The 25,195-nt window shown below is 41.0% G+C and overlaps 3 protein-coding genes across 7 annotated transcripts in view; 1 reads left to right on the top strand and 2 right to left on the bottom strand.

The window, feature by feature from the left end:
- Nucleotides 1–820, bottom strand: part of LOC309328800 (protein FAM169B-like) — a 53,945-nt gene extending 53,125 nt beyond the window's left edge. For all 4 annotated transcript variants that reach the window (XR_014150860.1, XM_081839184.1, XM_081839183.1 and 1 more), the window contains exon 1: nt 692–820. Coding sequence is in view for 2 of the 4 variants with exons in the window: in XM_081839184.1 (XP_081695310.1) it covers nt 692–752 (61 nt within the window). In the remaining 2 variants the exon portion in view is untranslated. The remainder of the gene's footprint in view (nt 1–691) is intronic.
- Nucleotides 797–13,043, top strand: PGPEP1L (pyroglutamyl-peptidase I like). Of its 2 annotated transcripts, none has more exons than XM_081839354.1 (6): nt 797–904; nt 2,798–2,951; nt 6,922–6,974; nt 10,921–11,037; nt 11,794–12,023; nt 12,763–13,043. In XM_081839354.1, exons 2-6 carry the CDS (start codon nt 2,918–2,920, stop codon nt 12,929–12,931), a joined length of 603 nt encoding a protein of 200 aa, XP_081695480.1. In that variant the 5' UTR covers nt 797–904; nt 2,798–2,917; the 3' UTR covers nt 12,932–13,043. The 2 variants fall into 2 exon arrangements, with proteins under 2 accessions (XP_081695480.1, XP_081695479.1); XM_081839353.1 differs by lacking the exon at nt 797–904 and adding an exon at nt 1,211–1,471.
- A 4,524-nt stretch (nt 13,044–17,567) lies between these two features.
- IGF1R (insulin like growth factor 1 receptor) overlaps nt 17,568–25,195 on the bottom strand; it is a 183,144-nt gene continuing 175,516 nt past the window's right edge. Inside the window, exon 21 of the mRNA XM_081838728.1 lies at nt 17,568–23,219. Within this exon, the coding sequence (XP_081694854.1) occupies nt 22,853–23,219 (367 nt within the window). The 3' untranslated portion in view covers nt 17,568–22,852. The remainder of the gene's footprint in view (nt 23,220–25,195) is intronic.

The raw sequence follows: 25,195 nt of genomic DNA, 5'->3' as shown, positions 1-25,195 counted from the left end.
TGGCCTTTAGCCAGTCGCTGCCTCTCAGTCTAACCTGCACCACAGAATTGTGAACATAAAATGAAGAGTAGGTGAACTATGTACATCACACCTAGTTTCCTTGGAGAAAAAAATGTAATAAACTATTGCATATATTGACTAAAAATGAGGGAGGGACCCCATTGCCCCGCCTGCCCTGAGGTAAAGATTCTCACATCATAAAATGCTACACTTTGGTGAAGGGAGGTAAGAAATTAGGGGCTTTCAGCATTTACAAGCCGAGAAGCTGGCGGCGGGGGTGGGGAGGAGGCAGGATTTCTGTGCGTGAAACAAAAACATATATCTTCACGCAGAGAACCCTGGGAATTGTAGTTTGTTAACGGGGCTAGGCACTGTAGCTTCCCGGTGTGGGTAAACTACAGTCCCCATGGTTCTTTGCGGAGGAGAGATGGCGTGTTTTCAACCTACGGTTCGGCACGCAGTTGCGGTCTTGATTTCTCAAGCGCGAAAGGAGAGGGAAATGCGCTGTGCTTTTAGTCGCTGCCCTTGTTGCTGTAATCGGATTAAAATATGCACACAACGAAACACACACACATACAACTCTCAAAAAATCAAAACACGAAAAGAAAAACACCCCTTTCCCGAAGCTGAAAGCCGTGTGAGAATGAAGCCCCGAGAGAAGCGAGAGCCAGCGCTTCGCAGTCCCTCTTACCCGCACGGCCTGAGGCGGCGCTTCCCGCCCGCTTCTGAGGGGCCACCGCAGCCGCCATCATCACTTCCTCCGGGGCGGCTCTAAAGCCTCCCTGCTGCTCCTCCTCCGCCGGCCCTCAGAGCCGCCCATCGCCAGTCTCTCTCCCTCATGGCTCCTGCCGTTCACACCCACTTCGACCGTCGAAATCTCAGTCAGCTCACGGAGTGCATATAGGTTGCCTTAGCGTTTTCGGCGGGAAGCGGGGGAAATAGCCTCCCGTGAGGCAATTGGTATTCTCCACATATCCTCTCAAAAAACAATTGCGACAAATCTACCGGCTCTTGGATGGGAAGCCGTGTATATTCCCCACAAAATGCCCTCCTGCCAAAGAAATCTATTCGTATTTGACTTTTAATTCAAGACCCCCTCCCCCCCCCAAAAAAAACCCACTTAAAAATAAATACACATGACAAATACATACAGGTGTGCATGTATTCACCACAAAATAGCCTCCAGTGAGACAAAACGAGGTGGTTTTTTTTTGGGGGGGGGTGGTATCCTCATACAGTATTGTGGCAAAGAAACAAACCACAGAGTAAAAGCTTACAGCTAAAACAGATTTAAAGTCGTGGGGAAATATAATAATGGGAAGATATTTAAAATCAGCCTTGGCCTGAAACGACAGCAAAGTAGGTCCTAGGCAAGACTTTCTGGGGAAGACATCCTACAACTAGAGTGCCACCACTGAAAAGGCTCCTGCAGTTCCCTCAGAGGAGGATATTTGGACGCCAAAATCTCAAGGTTCACATGTAGAATAAGATAGTATTTCTGGTGCCCTGCTCCCAAGGGCTTTAAAAAATCAAAACCAGCACCTTGAGTGGAGCTTAGAAATGAACTGGGATCTAGTGAAGATGGCAAAAAATTTTTATCACCTGGTCCCATCTAGCAGTCTCGAAGCCATATCCCAAACGAACTGCAGTTTCTGGAACGTTTTCAAAGATAGTTGCACATGCAACACATTGTAGTGGTCCAAGCTCATAAAAATGTATGATTTAATAGCTGCAGTGTCCACAGCAATGTAGGAACCGCACTAGCATGCACTCCAACTGTCCATATTTTAGCCTTCTTGGGGGGGGGGGAAATATGGCTTTAAACTTTGGTGGCTTTAAAAACGGATTAGACAAATTCATGGAGAATGAGGCTATCATCCACATCTGGTTGGCCACTGTAAGAAAAGGATGCTGAACTGGATGGGCTGATGCAGCAGGGCTCTTCTTATGCTCTTTTTAAAAAATTAGCATGCACTTTGTACAATAGCTTCTAGGCCCCTATACACCAAATAGGAGTGATTAGCAATACCATAACCCACATACAACCAGATGCATTATGGGAATGGCTGGAGGTGGGATACTATGGTTTCAAATTAAGCTAGATGCAACGAGACCCATTTAAAAAGGACAAGGCTGAATTTAGGTCCATTGGAAAAGCTCTGCTAATGTTTAGCCAAAATCAGCTTCATCGGATTCGCAACCATTGGTTCTAATCCTATAGTAGTTATAGATGCTTCAGTTTAAAATGGAAAATGGTTTTTATACCGTATTTTTATGTGTCTTTGTGGTTTTTAACTGTGATTTAAATTATTTTAGTGTTATTTTATGATGACAGTATGCCACCCTGATCTCCAAAGAAGAGGGGCATGAAAGAGCCTCAGAGAGGCTGTTTATATTGTAAGCCACTTTGTCAAGACTATTTGCCTGGAAAAGCAAGATATAGAGACATAAATAAATAAAAGATAACTAAAATTGCTTCTACAGAGCACTGGCTTTTATAGTGGACTATAAAAGCCCAAATTTATAAGTAATAGGTAGACTTATTTTATTAATTCAGCATCACTATGCAACAGAGACATACAAAAATAAAAGTGATTGGATTATTTCTAATCAGGTTAGATTTGAAATCAATAGCTAAGATTATGTAGTTAAGTCATTCTGCATAGTTGAAAGGGGAGAAAGCATAAGGATCTTTGTAACCATCAATATTCCAGGGCTTGTGTAATTAAAATTATCCCACATCATGTGAAACCAGAACAGTCCCAGTTTGGTGAAGTGTTTTTCCACTGACCAATAGGAAGATGGACATTTTGGAACAGATGGTAAAAGAATATAATAAGGTCAGCTGTGATCAAGCATGATACCAGTGAAGAGTGAGCTGGTTATTGGTGTCCGGAACGTAAAGGATTTAAATTAAATGGACATCAATTCTGACACGGTGGTTGTCACGGGTAAGGCTCAATTTTTTTAGTCCTCTTTTAGCCATGCATGGAATGTGCATACACTGGTCTGCTCTTTGTCATAAACAACTCCAAAGGCACACACAGACACACAAACAACTAGCAACTGGACATACCAACATTTCCAAATGGAAAATAGCTCACTGCTGCAACTTGCTAAAAAAGATCAGATGGTATGTCAGTGGGGTAAAAGAAAATGCATGCTATCCTTTATCCAAGAAAGCTTGCCGTTCGTTATTCCTGTCACTTCCGAAAATATCTGTTGATATCTTTTCCTGTGTGGGCTATTTAGCCTCTAGGGTAAAACTAGAAAAGTGTTGCCTAAAAAGAGCTATAGAGCAAGACTGCTTCCCAGTTCCACATCAAGGTCCAAAATTAGAGCCAACACATGTCAAATTTCAACTTCTCAGTTTCAAAACAAGGAGATAAAAATCAGAGGAAATAACACACACTGTTTTATTACCCCAACACTATAATATATAAACAGTGTGTTGAAATAGCATTCCGGAACATCCAAGTCCCTGGAGCCAATTTTGGATAATTTCTTTTCAGTTATAGTTAATGCTGAATCACCAGTGAAGATGCAATCAGTTAAGAGAGAGAGACTGAGCTTTAAAAGGTTGAAACTCTCCTGGAATGCCACTGCACACTCTTGCTCACTGTTACGCCACTAGCTGCTCTAAAGGCAATCATTACGTATAGGCTTGACATGTGAGTTGCTGGATAGTTTTCCACTGTAGGCCATCTGAGGACACAGGACTGAGAATGAAGTGGCGTCAAAGAGAATCTGAATCTAGCCATTTTCAGTTAGCACACAATTTAAGATTATTTTTGTGTTTCTTAAAATAGCTCCCAGGCAGCCTAGGCAGAAACATTTCAGACGCTCCATAGTTTTAGGTGACTTGGATGAGGAAGTGGGAATGACGAAACCACTTAAGCTTTCTGTAGAATTGTGGAACTGTGGAGTTGGAAGGGATCCCAAGGGTTATCTAGTCCAACCCCCTGTGTTGCCGTAATCTGAACGAAATTATACATATCCATTTTTAATGTCCATATGAGGGAAATAGATTTATTTGGCCACCCGAAATGTCATAAAATCGTATGCAAACATCAGACTAGATGTTTAAAAAACATATAGGGAAGAGAATATAAGAACATAAGAAGAACACTGCTGGATCAGGCCAAAGGCCCATCGAGTCTAGCATCCTGCTACCACAGTAGCCAGATTTATACCTATGGAAGCATGCAAAGCAGGGCATTAATGCAACAACTTTCTTCCCAGTTGTGATTCCTAGCAACTAGTACAGTGGTACCTTGGTTCTCAAACTTAATCCATTCTGGCAGTCCGGTCAACTCTCGAAACTATTCGGAAACCAAGGCGCAGATTCCGATTGGATGCTGGAGCTTCCTGCACTCAAGTGGAAGCCGCGTCAGACATTCGGCTTCCAAAAAACGTTCGCAAACCGCAACACTTACTTCCAGGTTTGCAGCATTTGGGAGCCGATTTGTTCAACAACTAATGTGTTCGAGAACCAAGGTACCACTGTATTCAGATACACACTCCCTCTGAAGGTAGAGGTAGGACACCATCATGGCTAGTAGTCATCAATAGGCTTAACTTGCATGAAAAGAAAAGGCTGCTGGTGTTTTTTAAGCCATCCATGTTTGATTCTGGTAAGTTTTAAGATGGAAGATTCTGGGGAAACTCAAAAGCTTGCATGCTATTTTATAAACCGGAAAAGTCCAATATGGACTTTGGGGTCTATCTTATAGGCCAAGACAACTACCTTTGCTCTTTGAGACCACCTTCTTCTCCTTTTCCTTAACTATAATAACCAGCAACAAATTAAAATCCAGAACAGCAGCACCCATGCAGAAGGGGGTGGTATCAGCAGGTCTGGAGAGCCCCAAGGTCTGCACATGGAAATGGCCCCCCAAGGAAACCTAAAAGGGGGGAGGGCAAACAGCCCAATCAGTATGCTCATTGGGCATGGAATGGCACTGCTGGCTGGCTAAAACCCTAAACAGGAGAACATCACCCTGCAGCATTATGTTTTATGTCCCATATCTTTCTGTTAAATGTGCAGGTGCAGTTTAGAGGTACTGCAGTGTCATCACTAAATGCCTCAGTCACTTTTTCACCTGCTTGAAACAAAATTGTTGGCACCATTTCTGGTTTTAGTAGCCAATATTATTCAGTCAATATGATCCCTGTGTTGGTTTCGACACTCCAGTATTTGAAGAGCTCATAATGAAGTCACTTCTTTTAATAGAACAGCTAAACCCTTGGCAGAGGTTTCTTATAGCCACAGTTGCAGGCTGCACATTTCACTCAGCTAGCTCATAACTTGATGTTGTACAACTCTGGTGAGCCCCCCATTTCTTTTACTGAAAAAGCAGTGAAGCAGATACAGAACCATATCTCTGTTTTTCCTCTCAAACGTTTCATCTGTTCCCTGTGTTATACCTGGTAAAATATTGTACTTGATGTCCCAAGTTCAAATTCCTGATCAATCCTAAAACTCACTAGGCCATCTTTGGCCCTTTTCTCATTTTCTGCCTAACCCAAATCACAGAGCTGTTGAGAAACCAGAATATGATAACTTCAACCATACTATCCTGCATTACTGAATATAAGGGGTGGGGCACCAATATGTTTTTCTGTATAGAAAGATATACCGATATTCCCTCTCTGTGGCAATAACTCTTGGACAGAAGATAATGTGTGTAATGTAGGAAGGCATGAAAAATTGTCAGCTTGTTAGTTTAAAAAGAATCTCAAAACTGGAACAAAATTGGACAAAATTTGCATTTGAGTTTTTAAGGAGCCTTATAGTTCTGAAGCAAGCAGCACACTTTGTCTTTAGATGATGGATTTATGTATCATACCCGAAGAGACACCATCTTAGGTTTCTTCCCTGGTAGAGCCAGAATGCATTTTAAGATGTTACCTTGTGAACTGTAGTTTTTATAAGAACTTGCATTAAAACTAGCATTATTTCAAAAGCTGCTGCATAATTGATAATGGTTCTATGATTCTGTTGCAACTCTAATTTTATTGGGCAAGGGAAGGGGAACTTGTGGCCCTTCAGATACTGCTGGGTTTTTAACTCCCATCAGGCTTACTGTGAATGGTCAGCAGCCAGGAATCTGGGAGTTGTTGTCCTTCAACATCTGAAGGAGCACAGGTTCTGCATCCCTGGAGTAGAAGGGGCAAAATCCTTCCACTAGTTCAGTGCAAAAACAAGCCCATAGCTAAATGTACTATCCTGCATAAATGTAAAGTGGGGAGGTCTCCTAATGTGGATCAGTGGGTGAAATACCTTTTAGATCTTTGCAGTTCATGAACAAAGAGTCTACATTAAAAGGATAAATTTCACATTTCTTACACATCTATGTGGATTGTGGAGTAGAGGATAGATCTCTTCCCCTTATACTACTTACACCTCTGTATCTCTTTATTCATCCATCCATTCCAGCTCTTCATGAATTCATGCTCCTGGGAAGGCTTACAACATAAAATCTAACAATAAAACACAGCAACTATTAAAATACAGCAACTAAAACATGCTTTCAGATACAAAGTCTTTTTCAGAGCAGAATTATTAACTGTATATTTTTCATTTGCTATGAAAAATATTACAGGAATATTACCAGAAAAAAATAGCAAAAAAAAAAGTTTAGTGATTCAGCTATGTGTTAATTGCAAATAGTTAAATTTGTGTGACACAGAACTTGAACACATGCCTGTAACCTGAAGTGAGGGTGTCTGTGGAGACAATAAGAAATAGAGACTAATCTGTTTGTCATTCAGAAGCTGAGATAAGGGAACCTTTTACTGTAAAAATCTTAAGAACCATTCAATAAACAACTCACAGCAGAAGTTAGCCAAGGGAACAAATCGTGACAAGATCAGGAATTTATTAATTTTAAGGTTTTAATTATACTTATTTGCTTTCAGGCTTTGGTCCTTTTCGACAGCATCTTGTTAACTCTAGCTGGGAAGCAGCAAAGGTAAGAATGCCCTGTATGTTGAAGTACAAAAAGGAACAATATTCCGGTGTAGCTTTGTGTTTCTCTTGCGTTCAAAGGTAGGGTATTTTTCACTACCTGGAATTATTTCTTTGTAATCAAAACATAAGCAAAAACTGATGAAATTTTAAGTGGGGAAATTATAGTATTAATAAAGCATTATGTTCTTTGTGTTCTGGATAGGAAATTTATTGTACACCCAGTGAAATTTTGAACCCAAATCACTGAACCAGAACTTCCTTACTAAATTGTCAATATTTCAAGCAATCCAGGAGATCAAGCAATCCAGGAGATCTAAAACTACTGTACTTAGGATTTAAATATCTGAAAGACTGCCTCCTTCCCTACAGATGCTCTTGGGTGTTAAGATCAGTAGAGAGGACCCTCTTGGTACTTCCAGATGACAACCAAGAATGGTGCATTCTTTGTAGCAGCCCATAAACTGTGGCATTTCCTCCCCATAGAGAAAGCCTAGCTTCATTATGTGGTTGTTTCTCATATGTTGAAGCCACTTCTATTTAACCTGGCTTTTGACACTTGAGATATTTATTTTAGGATCCACCTTATTCTCTTGATTATAATTTATTCTAACTGATTTTAATATTGTATTTTAAATTCTTGTAATGCACTCTGGGACCTTGGTATGAAGGGTGGGTAAGAAATCTAATAAATTAATAATTATTATTTATCCTAGCCCTAGCTTGCTCTGTGCCTGAAACCACAAGAATAATCACTTAATAGCTCGACACATTGTTTTCTGGTAGTGTTTGGCCCCTATTTTAGAGTACGGTATACTATCTTGGAGGAAAATTAAGTGTCATTTATTTGCAAATTAGTGCAGTCTAAAGCCAAAATAAACTAATGAAACAGAGCATTTCTTTGAAGACTATTTTTGGTTTCTTGCAGTGCTGAAAAATGACATAAGATAAGTGAAAGCTGTATATCATTAAACATGCCAAAGCCCTGCAGTAGAAGACACATTAAAGTCTCTTTCCTCTTTGGTTGAAAAAAAATACTTTTGAGTGTAGCTGAAGATGCTGGTTTATTCAGGCTTGAAAAACAATTCAATAGGTTCAGATTCCACAAATAATAGGTTTTTTTGCACACACACCAGCCCTAACCTCTTCTCTCTTTATATTGATGGCATCCCTATTTGTCCCAAGCAAACCGAGATTTCTATGCCTGCTAAAAGAGCTATGTTCTGCATGTTTGGGAGATGGGAGAACCCTGTAGAACATGCGTAGGCAAACTAAGGCCCCTGGACAGTCCAGGAATCAGCGTGTTTTTATATGAGTAAAATTTGTGCTTTTATTTAAAATGCATCTCTGGGGCATAGGAATTTGTTCACCCCCCCCCCAAAAAAAAACCATAGTCCTGCCCCCCACAAGGTCTGAGGGACAGTGGACTGGCCACCTGCTGAAAAAGTCTGCTGACCCCTGCTGCAGAAGCATTAAAGGTTCGAGACTGGTTACATTATTATCAGATAAATGAGACTTTTAAGCAGGACAGGAAACTAGGATTTCAGAAGGAGAGGTCAAAATTGGAAACAGAATTGTTAGAGACCAATACTAAGAATCTGTCTAAAATGTATAACTTGTTGCTGAAATGGAATACACAGGATGAAACGGTTAAATCAGTTATGATCAAATGGGCACAAGACTTAGGTCATGATATTATGTTCGCTGACTGGGAACAGTTATGGACCACAGGCCTTAAATTTACGGCATGTAGTGCCTTGAAAGAAAACATAATGAAAATGATCTATAGGTGGTACATGACCCCAGTCAAGCTTGCAAAGATATACCATTTGCCCAATAATAAATGCTGGAAATGTAACGAATGTGAAGGAACCTTCTACCACCTTTGGTGGACCTGCCCAAAGATTAAGGCCTACTGGGAAATGATCTATAATGAAATTAAGAAAATCCTTAAGTGGACATTTGCAAAGAAACCGGAGGCTTTTCTCTTGGGCATGGTCGGCCAATTGGTACCAAAGAAAGATAGGACATTTTTAATGTATGCAACTACAGCAGCAAGAATCCTTTTGGCAAAGTATTGGAAGATGCAAGAATTACCGGTACCTACTCTGGAAGAATGGCAGACGAAGGTGACTGAATTTATGGGACTGGCAGAGATGACCGGCAGAATCCGTGATCAGAGGAGAGAGACAGTGGAAGAGGACTGGGAAAAATTCAAAATATATCTTAAGAACTGTTGTAAAATTTCAGACTGATAAAATGTCAAGGGATAAGAAACAGAGAATTACAGCTGTAAATGTTTAAGTTAAGAAAACCTGAGGGAAGTTAAATATAAAAATGGAATGAAGGATTGCTAAAAAATTGGAAACAAGGGTGCAGTGAAGGGGAGGTATGGGGAAGTCATGTGTTGTTTGTGTATGTTTTTTTTGTGTGTGTTTTTGTTTGTGAAAATTAATAAAAATTATTTAAAAAAATAAAATACAGTTGTTTCTAGTTTACAAATTCTTTTCTGTCCTCAGCTTTTGATCAAATAACCTTTCTTCTTGCTTACCATGGACAGCAAACAGTAGTAGTAGCTTTCCAATCTATTATTTGGCCTCGGTTTCTTGCATGGAAAAGGGGGGGGGGGGAGGTTACATGCGGCCATCTGACCCTGGCCTAACCAGTCACAGAAGAGTGTCTCATTAAACACAGAGAAATTCAAATGTGTGTGAGAAAATAAAATGCTAATTGTAAGCTGGCATGGATCTACTTTTGGAAAAACAGGCAAACAATGCTGCATTCTTATGCAAGATGATGCAAGAGCCTCTCCAAGACCATTCGTGCCACAGGAAAAACACAGCTGGCTGTGTTCTCCTAATGTGTTTACTTCGCCTGCAAGAATTGTTTGCTTGTTTATGTCAAACAGTTTATTGAGCACAGCTAATCAATGTTTCCGCTGACAAGGAAATTGTAACAGTTTACTCAGGAAGCCAACCTTCAAGAACAAGCTTGCCCCATTCACACACCAGTACCAGGGCAATCTTAAGTCTGCGGCTCCTTCTGTGCCACCTTGGATTCTGTACAATAAATGAAACACTGGGACCTTCCAACTTGAAAAGGAAGATAGAGATTCTTCCAAACAAGAACAGGTCCCTGGGGAGTGCGTTATGAGACACACATTTAATCATCAAAACAGCAAGTAGTTGGGGGGCCAGGGCCAAAAGAGCATGGAGAAGAGTTTTAGTAGCTAGTACACAGGAAAGGCAGATTGTGGAAACATGGAAGATGACATGGCAGCAGCTTCCCCATAGGGCAAGGTTGGGGAGCCTGTGGCCCTCCATAAGTTTTTGGAATCCAACTCCCATCAGTCCCAGCCAGCGATGACCCTCCAAGACCACCTGGAGGACCATACGTTTGGCCAACAGGGTGGCCAACACCTAGCCACCCCCTTAAATAGGCTCGGGGTGGGCTGCTCACAGCCCCCAAGCCCCTGGCTCTGATTGGCTGAGTGTACACTGTACGTCCTTATCCGAGGGCCCGATACGGCCGGAGGCTGGCAGTGCCAGCTGTTTCCTCCCCTGGCTGTGCCAGAAGATGGCAGCCTCCCTGGAGCCACTGCAGCCATGCCATGCAACAACGGCTGCTCACCCGCAGTCCCAGGTGAGCGGTTATTTTCTCTGTTACGCATTTGGAATTCCTAAACATTGCATTGGTAACTTATACAAACATGGTTATGTCTACCTTCAAAAGTTGAGAACAGCTCTGCTCTATCAGACAAGGCTCTTATACGTTTAAAAAGGAAGGATGATGAGTTCGTGGTTGCTTAGGCCATCTCCTCCTTCTGCATGCTGATCAGCCATGACTAAGAAATGGGGTTTAGGAGAAGCTGGGCCACAAAGTTTAGCTGTACAGCTTCCTCTGAAACATCAAATATTTTAACACAACATAAGTTGTTCACTCCAACACAGGAACTGGCCAGAATTGGTCTTGGAAGTGATGTAGACCTACACATCATGGAACTGCCAGTGGCTTACAAAAAAGCAAGAGAGATTGTCTGTCAAGCATGGGCAATCCTTCAGCCCCAAGTAAGTGAAAATACTACTAGAGGACTCAATTTAAAATTAAGCTTTAGATTCTCAAAATATTTTGTGTAATCTTCAGAAGATTCCTTATTATTTTTTTGACAAACTGCTGGGATTAATCTTTAAAGCCCTAAACATATTGGGACCAGGTTATCTTACAGCAAGGACGAGGAATCTGTGACTCTTCAGATGGTATTGGACTCTTAACTCACATCAGTCCCAGCCAGCATGGCCAACAGGAAGAAGTAATGGGAGTTATAGTTCAACAACTGGAGGGCTCTCCATTCCTGCCTTCAGGACCATTTTCACGCATATACCTGCACCCCCTTTAGCAGACATGCGGTGTTCTGCCTTCTTGCCGGTAGCCACCCCCCCCCCTTTACTCAACTTCCTTCTGATTAATTTACATCTCATCTTTTCAGCAACAGGGCTTAGAAAAACCTTTTCTTCACTGCTGCCCTTCAGGAGTGTTAATTACTTGTTTTTCTCATAGTAATTGTATATCTATCTGATGTCCTTAATGCATCTGATATCATGCATGTTACTTTGTGAGGGCCTGGCCCTAAAAAGTAACATACAAATAGTTTGAATGAATAAATAAATAGACCAAAAAAACCATGACTTTCTCCCCAACACAGTGGAAAGGGACAAGGTTCTCTATAGCAAGTCTGTATTTCACACAAGGCCAGGGCACAGATTCATTATATACTGTATATCAGAACTTATTTCCTATCTTCTCTCTTGTGGGGCAACCTACAGGTTATGATTCATATTGGCCTGGTTTCTACTTCTAAAGCAATCATCATTCTGGAGCAGTGTGGGAAGAACAAAGGCTATAAAGAAATGGATGCTTGTGGATTCTGTCCAGAAAAAGGTTGTTGTGTCTTAGAAGGCCCAGAAAGAATAGACTCTACAATTAATTTGAAGTGTGTCTGGAAAAACGTTCAGGTGGAAGGGATGGATGTAATTTTTTCCAGAGATGCAGGAAGGTAAATTACTTGCTGTATTGAGAAACCATGTCAGTTGTGGGAGACATGATTCAACTAGGAAATATTCCCAAAAGTCAAACACATCAAAATTTGGAAAGATCTGAGAAAACAGTATCTTTTGTGTATACTGGCCAATACTTAATGGAACATGATCTAAACTCTTAGGACCCCAAGTTAACCACAAGGTGGATCTGATGCAGCTTTTTCTCAAGTTAGCACCTTGATCCATGCATGCAGAGAACCTGCTTCTTGAAGCTTCTCCATTAGTCTCAAAGTTGGGATCAAACCTAAATGCACAGGGATGGGTAATGTGTGGCCCTCCAGATGTTACTGGACTTCCCATTATCCCCAGCCAGAATGGCCAATGGCCAGGATTGACTAGAATCTCAGTCCAGCAACATCTGGAGGGCCAAAGGTTCTCCATCCACGATGTAGGGAATCTTTTACTGAATGAGATTTGGCACTTTTGTGCCTTAACGCATCACTGAATTTGGGTTACTGTGATTATAATACTATTTTTATAATGCAAATTTTCTGGTGCTAGATAAAGGACAGCTGTGCAGATATTCTTGAAATTGTTTGCTGTACTGAGATGCTTTTAAGCAGTTCACAACCTTACCTCTTCTGATGCGTTGTCTGAAAGCTAGTCCTCAATACCAAGATGGAGTTAACTGTTAAAAGTATATAATTAAGCATACATATTGTGTAATTTTAAGTATACATTTCCTCCATGCTGCAGGTACGTTTGTGATTACATCTATTATACCTCTCTTTACTATGGTAATGGAAGAGCAGCGTTTATCCATGTACCTCCTCTATCCCAATGGGTGACAGCAGAACTTCTTGGAAGAGCCCTGCAGACTGTTATCTTAGAGATCTTAAAGCAATGTAAACAAGGGATAATGTAAAGCCAAAAAACCTACACGCACAAGTTACAAGGTATGCTCATTTTCATCTGACTTCATGAAAAATGTAATACCATCAGTCATACCTATTAAAAAAATAACCAATGCAATCCAATGTTCTCTGTGTGTGCAAACTTGTGCCTTCATGATTCAATGCACACACTGCTTACACTCAGGGATGAAATGTAAAAATACTTGGGGACAAAGGAGCTGCATGTGTACATTGGAGGGATGTGGAACCTATGGCCCTCCAGATGTTGTTGGGACAACAACTCCCATCATCCCTCACCATTGGCCAAATTGGCTTGGGCTGATAGGAGCTGGCTTTCCATTCCACCCATAACTGTATGGAACAATACACCATGCACATATTAAGTGGCTATGGAAAACCATAGAAACATAAAGTAAAGCTGAACCCCCCCCCCCCCCCCGCAAATAAATAAATCTTTCTGTAATTCTGGTTCTGATGAGGAAAATCTTGAATTTTAAAAGATGCGTTACTGCAGATACTTTTGTTAAGAAGAATTATCCAAAGGGTGGACAACGCTCCCCTCCCGAAGAAACGAAGTAGCTTTAATAGAAATTCATCATCATCATCATCATCATTTAGAGCACATCTTGTTAGAAGAGGCTACATTTTTAAAAAAGTATCTTGTATTCTGAATAAAAGGCAATACACAGTACGCAAAAATGCATACAGAATTCTTTTTATTTAACTTAATTATGTAGTACTGTAACTACTAGAAAAAAAGCAGAGTAAGAGAAACTAAAGGAGCCTTAGCTTCAGCCATTCAAAATAGACAAAAGGTTCTTTTTTTCATAATGTAAAGAATCCAGAATATATCGCAACAGGAATAAATTCTTACAACAGAATATACAAAAACATTTTGAATTTTTTTCATCATCTACTGATTCATTTTAATATAAACACAGGAATTTCTTTAGGAATAATTTATACATAGCAAGTCTTTATGTAATAAATTGGCCATGTTATTACTGTTTTATTTTATTTTTTATTATTTTTTTTAAAAAAACTTTATATTTTAAACAAGGTAACTTGGAAAATGTTGTTTGCAAATGCATTCAGTTCCATAGCACTTTCTAGTTTCTGTGTTTTTTTCCAACTTTTTTGTTCCAGAGGTAGAACAACTCTGGCCAGTCCTTTCTTCTCAAACCTCACTGGTTTAGAAAACAGAAAAAAATATATTAAAAAAGGCAACAGAACTACCCAGAACCCTTCGGGTAAAGAGGAGAAGGAGCTGTTTTAATTTGGGTACAGAAATTGGATCTTCGGTATTCTTGTTTAAATAATTAGAATAATAAATAGGGACCTTTGATGGTCATTTAAAACAAAGATTTAACGTTGCTAAATATCTACATAAATTGTACAGGCTGCATACGAAGCCACCTTTTCTTTGAATAGAAGTGATAAGGAATCTGTAAACGTAAGTTGTCTTTCTTTCAGTGATAAGTATTGAAAGTGGCTTTTCACCACGATATCATACTATGCAGTCAAATCCTTCAATCAACCTAGGCAACAATAAAGCAGGTACTTAAATAATGCAAACAATAATTCCAATCCCAAACACGTTTACTTGGAGATGCATTTACCCTGGATTTCAGTGTAATTTACTTCCAAAGAAGCGTACTGAGGATTGTAGCTAAAGACTGCGTAGCAGCAACAATGGTTCTGTTTCCTTAACCAATGAGGTTTTATCCCAACCTGCACCCATACAGTATAAGTGAAATGACCAGTTGAAGATGATCCCACCCATCCAGAGGGCTCTGGAAGACCAGGTGACTGAAGATACAGAACATATTCTGGGTTTACTGTGTATTTGGGGCAACAAATGAACCATGATTTAAGAGTTGGTACAGGATCCTTTTTTGGCATATTGTAAAGCTAACTAGTAAAACCAGTATCCTAAAAAGGAAAGGAAAGGAAAAGAAAACCTTAGACATACATCCACACACACTGAAAAGTGCCCTTAAATTATTTTAGGCATTTATAAACTACAAACATTTCTATAAAAATCATTCTATGTACTTATAAAATGCAATGAAATATGTAATAAGGGTTTTGTTTTGTAAACCAGAGCTTTGTCAACTGACTACCCGTAATCTACTGGACTTAAGAGCCCTATTGAAAATGCTAATGGATTGCTAGTCAACAGAAAGGATACAAAAGTAAAAGATGACAACCACACACAAGTACACACCCATTCCACATGCACATCTAATGAAAGCCATCTGGAACTTGTGCAACACTTATTTATGATCAGGTGGCCCAGTCCAGCAATCCCTTCCAATTGCTCTAGTACGTGCGTACAGCACATGCGCTACTCCAGCAAGGACTTCCCCATTTACTTCAGTGGAGCTGCCTTCCATTAAGGTGAACAGGGAAGCCAGGTGTGCAGAACTCCATATGCACACGGAGAGCTGGATCAGGGTAAACTTATTATCATGAGTAATAAAGTTCTACATAGTGTACTTGACTCCACAGCAAAGACACTGAGACAGGAATTCAATTATGCAAGGTCAAATTAATTAGTTGGATGTTGTCATGCTTTGTAAACTATGCCGAACTTCGGGCAAACTGTGTCTTTGTAGATCAGTATCTTTGCCCCATACCTGTATTTCACAGTGTCTTGCATATTTTCTGCCTTCAGTTTGGATAGACCTCCTTATAGTTCTTTTAAAAAACCTATTAAAAAGAAATGTTAAGTGCCTTGACTCAGAACCAGTTGGTCTTCCAAACTGAGATGATAGCCAGCAACTTCTAGAATACAACCCCATTGGTTCTGTATCTTCAGCACCCGCAGGGGAAAAAAAGGGTTTAACCTATACATAACCATTGAGTCGGCACATATATATATATATGGACATGCTCTCTTGTTATTTCTGTTTGTGCCAACATTTTCTTTCCTTTTAATTATGCTTAAAAGAGTGGGGTCGCAGTATATAGAGTTCATTGCTGGGCTATGCAACTATGGCAGGAGCCCCAATAGATCCACTCATTGTTATCCAGTGATGGAGTACACCATTGAAAAAAACAAAATTAAAAGAGCATAACAAGAATGCATTACTGACTACTGGAATGGATTTTTTTTTTTAAAAAAAATAGAACTACATAGAACATTATATCAACAGCAGGAGTGTCATTCATACAGCCATGGATTGTAGTAAACAACCCACAGCAGGTTCCCAGAGATCTAAAAAGCAGTTCCATCTCGTGACTAGTCTTGAGGCTGAGCATTTCTTTTATTTTCTGTATCAACAGTAGCATCAGCGTTAAACTGTGAAAGAATCTTAACATCTCTTCTCTCAAGGAGGAGAAATTAATTGGAAATTAGCCCCACCTCATGCTCTGCTTTTGGTGTCTAGTTCTTTTCATAACAAGGTTAACATCTGATTTAATAGTAACCAAGCATGCAACACTTCTGTGTTGATACAAAATTCCTTCCTCTGAAACCAAACCACCTCCAGCACATCACTAAAAGAACTCAGTGACAGACACATATGAATCACATTTTGGGGGTGGGGGTGGGGGTGGGGGTGGGGACTACATCAAATGGAGGTGTCATGAAATGAAAATCTGGGGCTAATTATAAGATCAGAAGTTAACAAGTCACCATTTCTGGACGGCATACGTGCTGTTCTTTGAAAACGCCAAATGAGAAATTGTTGCTCTTAAAAATTTGCATGTTGCTTCAATACAAACTGGCCTCTATACTGGAGGATTAGAAAGTAGTCAAATCCCAACAATTATATTTTTTTAAGTGAGCCAGGAGGACCTGGAAAAAGACAGGTCCATTCACCGAACATCCATCCCACTAAAATTGTCATAATGTACAGAAGACAGAATTATTAAACAGAAGCAGCAAATTGGCTTCTGCAAATTGAAATCCTGCCTCATCAACATTTTAGTATTCTTTGAGATTCAAAAAACAGGTAGATCAGGATAATCCAATAGTTATTATATTTCTCTGACTTCTAAAAAATATTTTGCCAAAATCCTTCATCAGAGACTCCTGGATCAATTTAGCAGTTATGGAATAAAAAGGCAACTCCTCCTATGGATTACTAAGATTAAAGAACAGGAGGCAGAAATGAAGAATAATGGGGAAACCTCTCAATGGGGGAATATAAACAACGAAGTCCCAACAGGATCTGTATTGGGACTGATGCTTTTTAATTTATTAAGGATAGTGAACACTCATGCTGACCATGAAAAGCTCCAAAGAAGAACATGGGGAATGAAACTTTGTGATGCACAATGGACCAAAAAATAACCCTAACTTTACACATACATGTTTGATGGGATCTGAACCATCAAGTTGTTTCCAAGAATACATACTGGAGGTTGTGGTGGCTATTAATGTGCAGCGGCAATGAAATAAACCAATTAGGGATTGTTTGGAAATTTATTGAAAATAACATTACAAATAACCTAATCAATTGGTGCAAAGTCACTTGAAATGTTGGGTATGATTCTGCTCACTACATCTCAACAAGCTGGAAAAGGTGTGACCACGGGGTTGGAACATTTTCCCAGAAAGGAAAAACTAAGAAGTTCAGCGCCTTTAAAATTTAGAATATAAAACGTTAAGGGGGGTGGATGATAGAGGTTTTTTTACACAAAAAAAAGCACAAGGGAGAGAAAATGGGTTACAGAAAGTTCTTCTCATTGACACTGGATCTCTGGGTCACCCAATGGTAGAAGGTTCAGGACACATGAAAGAAAACACAGAACTTGCTGCTACAAGATACAAGGATAGCCACTGGTTTATATGGATTTAAAAAGGAGGCTCCATGGAGGACGAGAGGCCATAACAATGGCTGATGGCCATGTAAGTTAAATGGAACATCTGGATCCAGATGCAACAACCCTCTTGCAGGAGGATATAAACTAGAAGGGCTGCAGCCTTCGTACCTGGCTTGTTGACTGCTTAGAAACATCTAGCTGGCCACTGTGGAAAAATGGATGCTAAGACTGGTTGGATCCTTGGTCTGATCCATCCAAGTTATTCTTATGTTCTGATCAAAATACATAACGGACCTGGTAGTTCAGCTTTCTTTTTTTCCTTCAATGAAGACAATCTTTGTTGGTAAGTCACATCTGGTGACTGAAGGAGCCAAGATCTTCTGTGTTTACTATTAAGAACACGAGTAGATTCCCCCCCCCCCAATGTTAATCCAAACATCTTTAATTCAAGCCCATCAAGATCTAAAATCAGTTCTCCATCCCATGCAAGACAACAGTCTTGCTGAAAACCCCAGCCTCATGCCCAATATGAAGCCAACATTAATTCTCTGTTTGACATGCATAAACAACTGTATGGGAAAAGCCAGGTATATTATATGATCTGGGACACATACATGTACACACACACGCAAATCCCAATACAAAGGGCTGTGGAAACCAAAATGGAATTATTATAAATGTTGTGAGTGCAGAATGCAATGGTAGAGTCGAGGTGGTTTGGTCCAGATGGGCTGACTTATCACATGGGCCCACTTGCTTAGTCACATGACTGCCTTACCCTTGAATGCTTCTGAAATGTGTTTTTTAGATGGGCACTACATTGTTAGTGTTCTCTCCTAATATTTCAAAACCACCTACATACAATAAAAAATAATAATAACTTGGACAGTTTTAAACAAAACCCTCTTAGCCAGCTGAAAGGACTGAGTGAGGATCCCCACGGTTGTGGAGATTTAATATGTGCAAGAGAACAGAGGCCACCACCACCACCACAAAGGATCACCAAGACGAAAAGGGCAAAACCAAGAGATTAAGCCAGGGGAAGCCCGGCACATCTGGCATTCCAGATTCCTTCCCACCTCCCACTCATCCCAGGGTCAAGCGCAGGAACTAGATAGTCATGCTCTCTCAAGGCGACAACTGAAGCGTGTAACCACGGGCCATGTATCTAAGAGGCTCCATAATTCCAAAAAATAGTCAACTAACACAATCAGGTGCCACAAGCCATACCTGCAGGAACAACTTCCAGAATCAGGTACGCAGAATAAAAAAGGATTAAGCCGTGACAAATCTGATGACAGGATGGTCAGAACCCACACCTAAAGCAGAGTTTTGGAGGTGTGGGGAAAAGGATTTCAAGATGATCAGCACATTCAATCTGCACAGAATGAAACATGCCTCAGTGCTCCTGTTAAACAGAAGCAGCTCCCACTCCTCTCCACCAAAGTTCCTAAAGTGTACATTGAGTGGGCTCTTGGTTTGAGGACAGCACATTTCACTGTTTGTTTTAGCCATAGAACGGAACCTACCACACTTCATCATTATTATGTAGGTACCACTTTGCTCCAGCAGTCTTTTTTTGTGAGTGCTTGGGGCATCTGAAAGACATGCATCTGCTTGGACTCTTTATCCGTACAAAGCAGAGCAACCATCCAAATTCAGTACACAACTGGTGCATGATAAATGTATTAACAGTTGTCATTTTCTTAAACCCCAGAGAGCCACTAGTTCTCAGCCAGGATGACCTGGGTCTGTTGTGCTTGACTATGCCATTCTTTTCGAGGACATGGGCATATTCCACTGAGGTTTCACCCCTGCCCATCCATTTCAACAGGTTTTAAGAGCAGCTATTGATTTCAGCTCAAATGACTTCTGACAATGATTTTCAACTCTCAACACAGCATCAAGTGAAAGCATAAACGGTGTTTTTAAAACAGCAGCTACAAATGTTTTTAGGTGACCTTTTTGATTTGGTAGTGACCTCTCCTCTCCAAAACCTGGAGGATGTGGTTTGTACAATGAATGAGGTTACCGGTATATCAACAGTATACTGTTGGCTGCTGAGAGATGTATATTTATATATTTATATATATATATACACACACAAAAATAAGAGTGAGGTAGATAAATGTTTGAAAAAATAAGAAAAAATAAAAAACTGTCCCCTTGTCATAACTCAAAAACCCTTATCTCAGTATTTAAAATTTATTATGGGGCGTCTCTACAGTGATTTAAACTGATAGCACAAAAATAAATAAAAAAATCCTACATAGAATACCTTTTTTTCTTTTTTCTTTTTTTATAAAGGGGGGGGATATAGCTAACTATGGGATAGGTGAAAAAGAAAATAATGGGACTGAAGCTACACAAATGAGGGGAGGGGAAGCACTACAAACATATCATTATCTCCAGTCACATCTAGCAATTATATTTTAATTCTTTGTTCTCAGTCAAACACCCCCTCCCGCCCAAAATGAAATATTTCAACATTTCCATCCCAGAACAACCCTTCTTTTTTTGCTGTCAGACTTTGGTTGGATCAGTGCTAATACAGAACTTCCATGCAGTTAAGTACAGGTGAATTAACGAGTGTTAAGGCACCTTGATTTTGCAAACTGCAGGCTCCCTGTTCCTCTACAGAACATATGCAACTCAGCTAACAAATTACTCCTCGCTTTGTTTGGGGAGTTTGGTCTGAACTTATGCGGATATTCATAGCTGCCGCAAGGGAACCACTGGCTCACATACAAACAGTGGCCCCAAACACTCAAGACTTCTTGCGGCTTGCCTCCATTTTTAACCACCCACCATTTTCTGCAAGCTGGAACTATCAGCAACCCTCGTTTTTCGCCACCAGAGCCTACTTTTTCAAAAAGAAAAGAAAGAAAAACAAACACAGAGGTTTTGTGGCCTTGTACAAAGTTGCCAGCGCTGAGAACTAAAAGAGACGTGCTGTTCGTAGGGTGAAAGGGTTAAAAACCAATCAATCCGTTGTTTTCTTAAATGACCCCCAAATCTGGTATTGGCAGCTCAACAGCTGTTGCACCCAACATTTAAAATACATATGTATGTACTTTTTTTTTTTTATGCGTGTGGTTGTTTGACAACCAAAAACAAAACAAAGGCAAAAGGAAAATGGGGGCGAGGCTATCAATACACCAATATGAATATGAACACTGAATAAGAATGTACTAAATAGTTAACTTGTTTTCCTGACCTGAGCTTGCATCACACCTTGCACTGTAAGAGACATGGGTGCTGTATTACGGGCAAAGGGCGAGGAAAAGGAGGAGACGGTTAAAAAAAGGGGGAGGAGGATACATATTCAGGCAGGATGCAGAAGTCACGCTACCAGAAATATATCTCCCCCCACCCAGGCCCGCCCAAACAGCCTATAGATACTGTTAAAATAACTAACAGAAAAGGGGAGGAATAGAGAGATTTGAGAGAGAGGAAGACAGGGGGGAGGAAACAGAAACGTATTTATAAAAGGCATTAACAGTTGATGGCAAATCATGTTTCAGGTATCACATCTTGGGAAAGTGGGGGGTTGGCGAAAAAGAGAAGTTACACATTATAGTACAAAGCATTTAGAAACTTTTTTGGGAATGGGGAGGGAGGGGTTGGCAAGAGGAAAAAAAGGGGGTAGACCTGAAGATTTCTCATAATTAAATCCACAAAGATAAAGAACAAAAAAAATAGCAGCTTTTTTTTCTGTACAGACATATAGATGAGCATCTGAACTGTAAAAAAGTTATAAAAGTGACACAAAAAGACAATGTGTATGCAAATGATCCATGGTCTAACATAGAACTGCAAGACCCTTTGAAGTCTTAATAACAGAGAGAAAAAAGGTCAACAAAGTGTTGGATGCTTGAATCCGTTTAATTGGCTATTCTTCTCCATTTTATGTGTGTGTTTCTCTTAAGTATTTCCCCGCAAGCCTGCCACGGAAGAGCAGGAACAACTCATGGAAATTCCTTCTTTTTTTCTGTCTATTTCCTTTTCATAGTGCTGTTGAATTTTTGCACAAAATTCATCTCCGCCCCATCCCCCCCGATTTGGCTAACCAGTGCCAGTTTTGTCCAGAATTCATATAAGGGGAGGTAATTTATTTCACCTCTACCCTCTCCTTTAGGTTCTCAACTGCATTTTTTTTAAAAAATCAGGCTTTTTGTCCAGTCAAAAAAAAAAAAAATCTAGACAATCTGATCTTTTTTTTTTTTTTAAAATAATGCCAGTGTATGATTGGAGTGTATTGGTCTGCGTTTCATTTTAAGGGACCATGTGATTATTTCGCCCCCTCGATGCCTACCCAAAAACAAACACCCCTAAAAGAAAGTTCGTTTTGTCTTCTTTTTTTTGGCAAAATTTGGCAGCGTTGAAAACAGTTTACAAGCTTGGACAAATAATGGCCTTTCTTTTTATCTCTAAGGTGATCCTAAAAAGACTAAGGAATAATATTAAAAAATCCAGTCCTTCCCCCTGCCCCCCTTTAAATCCTGCTTTGCTTTTGTAACAACCTAAAGTGTTCAGCAGGTGCTTGCGAAGGAGAACAGAGAGAGACAGAGAGAGAGAGAAGGAGGGAGGGGGAGAGAGAGAGAGAGAGAGAGAGAGAGAGAGAGAAAGGGTGTGTGTGTGTGTGTGTGTGTGTGTGCGCGCGCGCGCGCCTCTGCTGGCCTGCCATTTTTCTTTTGATGTGATTCTTTAAAAAAAAAGGAAAAGTGCCGTACAGTTGAACTTCACGCAGATATGTTTCCCATTATGAAGCAGAAAGGAAGGAAAGAAAGGGGGATGCACACATCAGATTCTCAAGTTTTCATTTGCTATTGTTACTGTCAAAGAGTTTCAGAAGGCTGAGTGTGTGCCCCACATTCAGAGTTTTGTTTTTTGCTTTGAAACAATCTTCTGCTTGCATATTGAAAAAAAAAAAAGAGAGAGAGAGAAACGCTATTTCGTCTTTTAAACTGAAGAGAGGATTCTCCTGTGTGCAGCTATGACAGTTCTGAAGATCCACTGAGGTACAGTAGGCTTTTGAATATATTGTTATTTCTCTTGCTTGCTTTGCTTGCTCTCTCTCCCCCGCCCCTCTCCCGATGCTTGTGCAGATGCACGATTTCGCGACAACGACAAAAACAACAACACCTGGTTCTGAAAGGTCAGCAGGCCGAAGACTGAGGCAAAGGCAAGGCTCGCTCATTCTTGCGCCCCCCGTTCATGTGCGCGTACGGCTGCCTCTCCTCAAAGCTGGCCCGCAGGACCACCACGCCGGGGCCGTTCTCAGCTTTATGTCCTGAGTGTTTGTCAGAAGGTTGGAGGGTTGAGGAAGGATCTAAAGGAATGCTCTCCATGTTCTCTGTCTCTAAGTCAAGCTCCTCCGTGTCGGGCGGCTTGTTCTCGTCGCTGTAGAAGAAGGAGACCTCTTTGAAGGCTGGGTCCAGTTCGTCCTTTATGCTCCCAATGATCTCCAGGAAGGAGGGTCTCATCTTGGGATTGTACTGCCAGCACATGCGCATCAGCTCAAAACTGGAAAGAGGAGAGAGGAAAACACACGGGCGTGAAACCACCAATCTAGTTTTGCAGCGCTGAGTATCTATTCATTTATAAATGTGTCTCTATGCCGCCACATTGCAAAGTATCGGGGCAGTTTGCAAGGTGAAACTAGAAAACACCATTTAAAAGAATACAGTCGTACCTTGGTTGTTGAATGCCTTGGTACTCGTACGTTTTGGCTTCCGAACGCCGCAAACCCAGAAGTGAGTGTTCCGGTTTGCGAACGTTCTTTGGAAGCTGAACGTCCGATGCAGCTTCTGATTGAGCACGGAAGCTCCTGCAGCCAATCGGAAGCTGCGCCCTGCTTTTTGAACATTTTCGGAAGTCGAACAGACTTCCAGAGCGGATTCTGTTTGAGAACCAAGGTACGTCTGTACAAACAAAAATACAGATTACCAGTAAGGTGACTGGTTAATAAAAAAACTAAACAGCTGCAAAGGTCTGTCTACATAAAAATGTCTTCAACAGAAAAACAAAATGGAATTATAGCCTGGTAATAGATCATGGGTGTTCCAAATAATTTTTTTGGACGGGGTATGTGTGTGTGTGCGTGCGCGCGCGCAATATGACAGGGGAAGCAGGCTAATTTCTCACAAAAAAGTAAGAATACTGCCTGTACATTTGACCACATTCTACAAATGCCACAAACTTACTTTTTAAAAAATATGAAAGCTGAAAATCTGGGATAACGGTTTATTTGAGGAGGGGGGACTGCCCCCTTACCTTCCCCCAGCAGACGCCTAGGACAAGGGGGTGAAATGTTCTCTCCCCATCCCCCTTTAAGTAAGCCCTATGTTTGCCTAGCTTCCCTCCTCTTGAAAAGCAGGCAGCCTGCAGGAACAGCTGCCACCCCCTCCTCACCTTCCCCCACCCCCTCACAACCAAGGAGAAAGAGTGTGACAAAAATATCCGAGATCCATTTCTGTTACTTCATCGCTGTTCCTCCCCAGCTGACGAGGCTCTGTCTCGGGGGGTGGGGGGTGGGGAGACGGACGGACTGGCACACCAGCTGGAGCCAAGAGCATGGGACACTGGGCTGGCTTCCTGCCCTGTGGCCTTTGGGCATTGCTGAGGAGATACCACAACCAGCGGAACGGGAGACACGTGACTAGCAGCGCCAGCAAGCACACATCACACTTCCTTTAAGCCAGTGCCAGTGCTTCCCATAATAGGAAGTTTTTTGCTACTCGCACCGAGTGGTTAAGGAGGCCTTGTTTATACTGTCTTGGAAACAAGATGCACTTCCCAAGATGGAGGAAGAATCTGTAAGTGGATGGAACCGGGAGGGAGAAGAGAAAACCAATATGCTAATAACAGCATCTTCTTTGCTGGATTCCGAATGGAAGTCCATGTCTGAGGCTGGATTAATATGTTTGCAGTTGTGTGGCTGGAAATGAAAAGCAACAACCCGTCCGGGTCCCCCTGTTTAAGCTGGAAATGATTCATTATAGGTACAGTATTTTTACACTTGAAGGCGGCTTCCAGAGCAGCTTAGATATGAACAATGGGGGAGAGAGAGAAAAAAGGAAGGAAGGAAGGAAGGAAGGAAGGAAGGAAGGAAGGAAGGAAGGAAGGAAGGAAGGAAGGAAATCTCTGCCTGGAGGCTTGCAGTCTAAAAGGCACCATACAAAAGGAACAGTTGATGGGGAGAGAAGAGGGCAAGAAGAAAATTCAGGAACCCTTAAGTTAATAGTTTTTACACTGAGCAGCTGGAATGAAAACAGTTCAGGGAGAGGAAGAGCCAAATGGAGCTGGTCCTTCAGTAGAGCAAAGAGGACAGATCCTGGCGATGGATGGTTTCCTACCCCCTTTGGACCAACAGCAGGTGTGTATGAATGATGCTGGTTGGAACAACACTCCAAATGATGGGGGCAGAGCAACATGATATACAAGCTAAATGTGGAGTAGTGGTTAGAGTGCCAGAGTAGGACCTGAGAGACCAGAGTTCA

Source organism: Podarcis erhardii (assembly GCF_964252035.2).
Source record: "Podarcis erhardii genome assembly, chromosome: 14".
Taxonomy (NCBI): Eukaryota; Metazoa; Chordata; class Lepidosauria; order Squamata; family Lacertidae; genus Podarcis; species Podarcis erhardii.
Note: the sequence above shows the minus strand (reverse complement) of the source record. Positions and strands in the feature narration are given on the sequence as shown.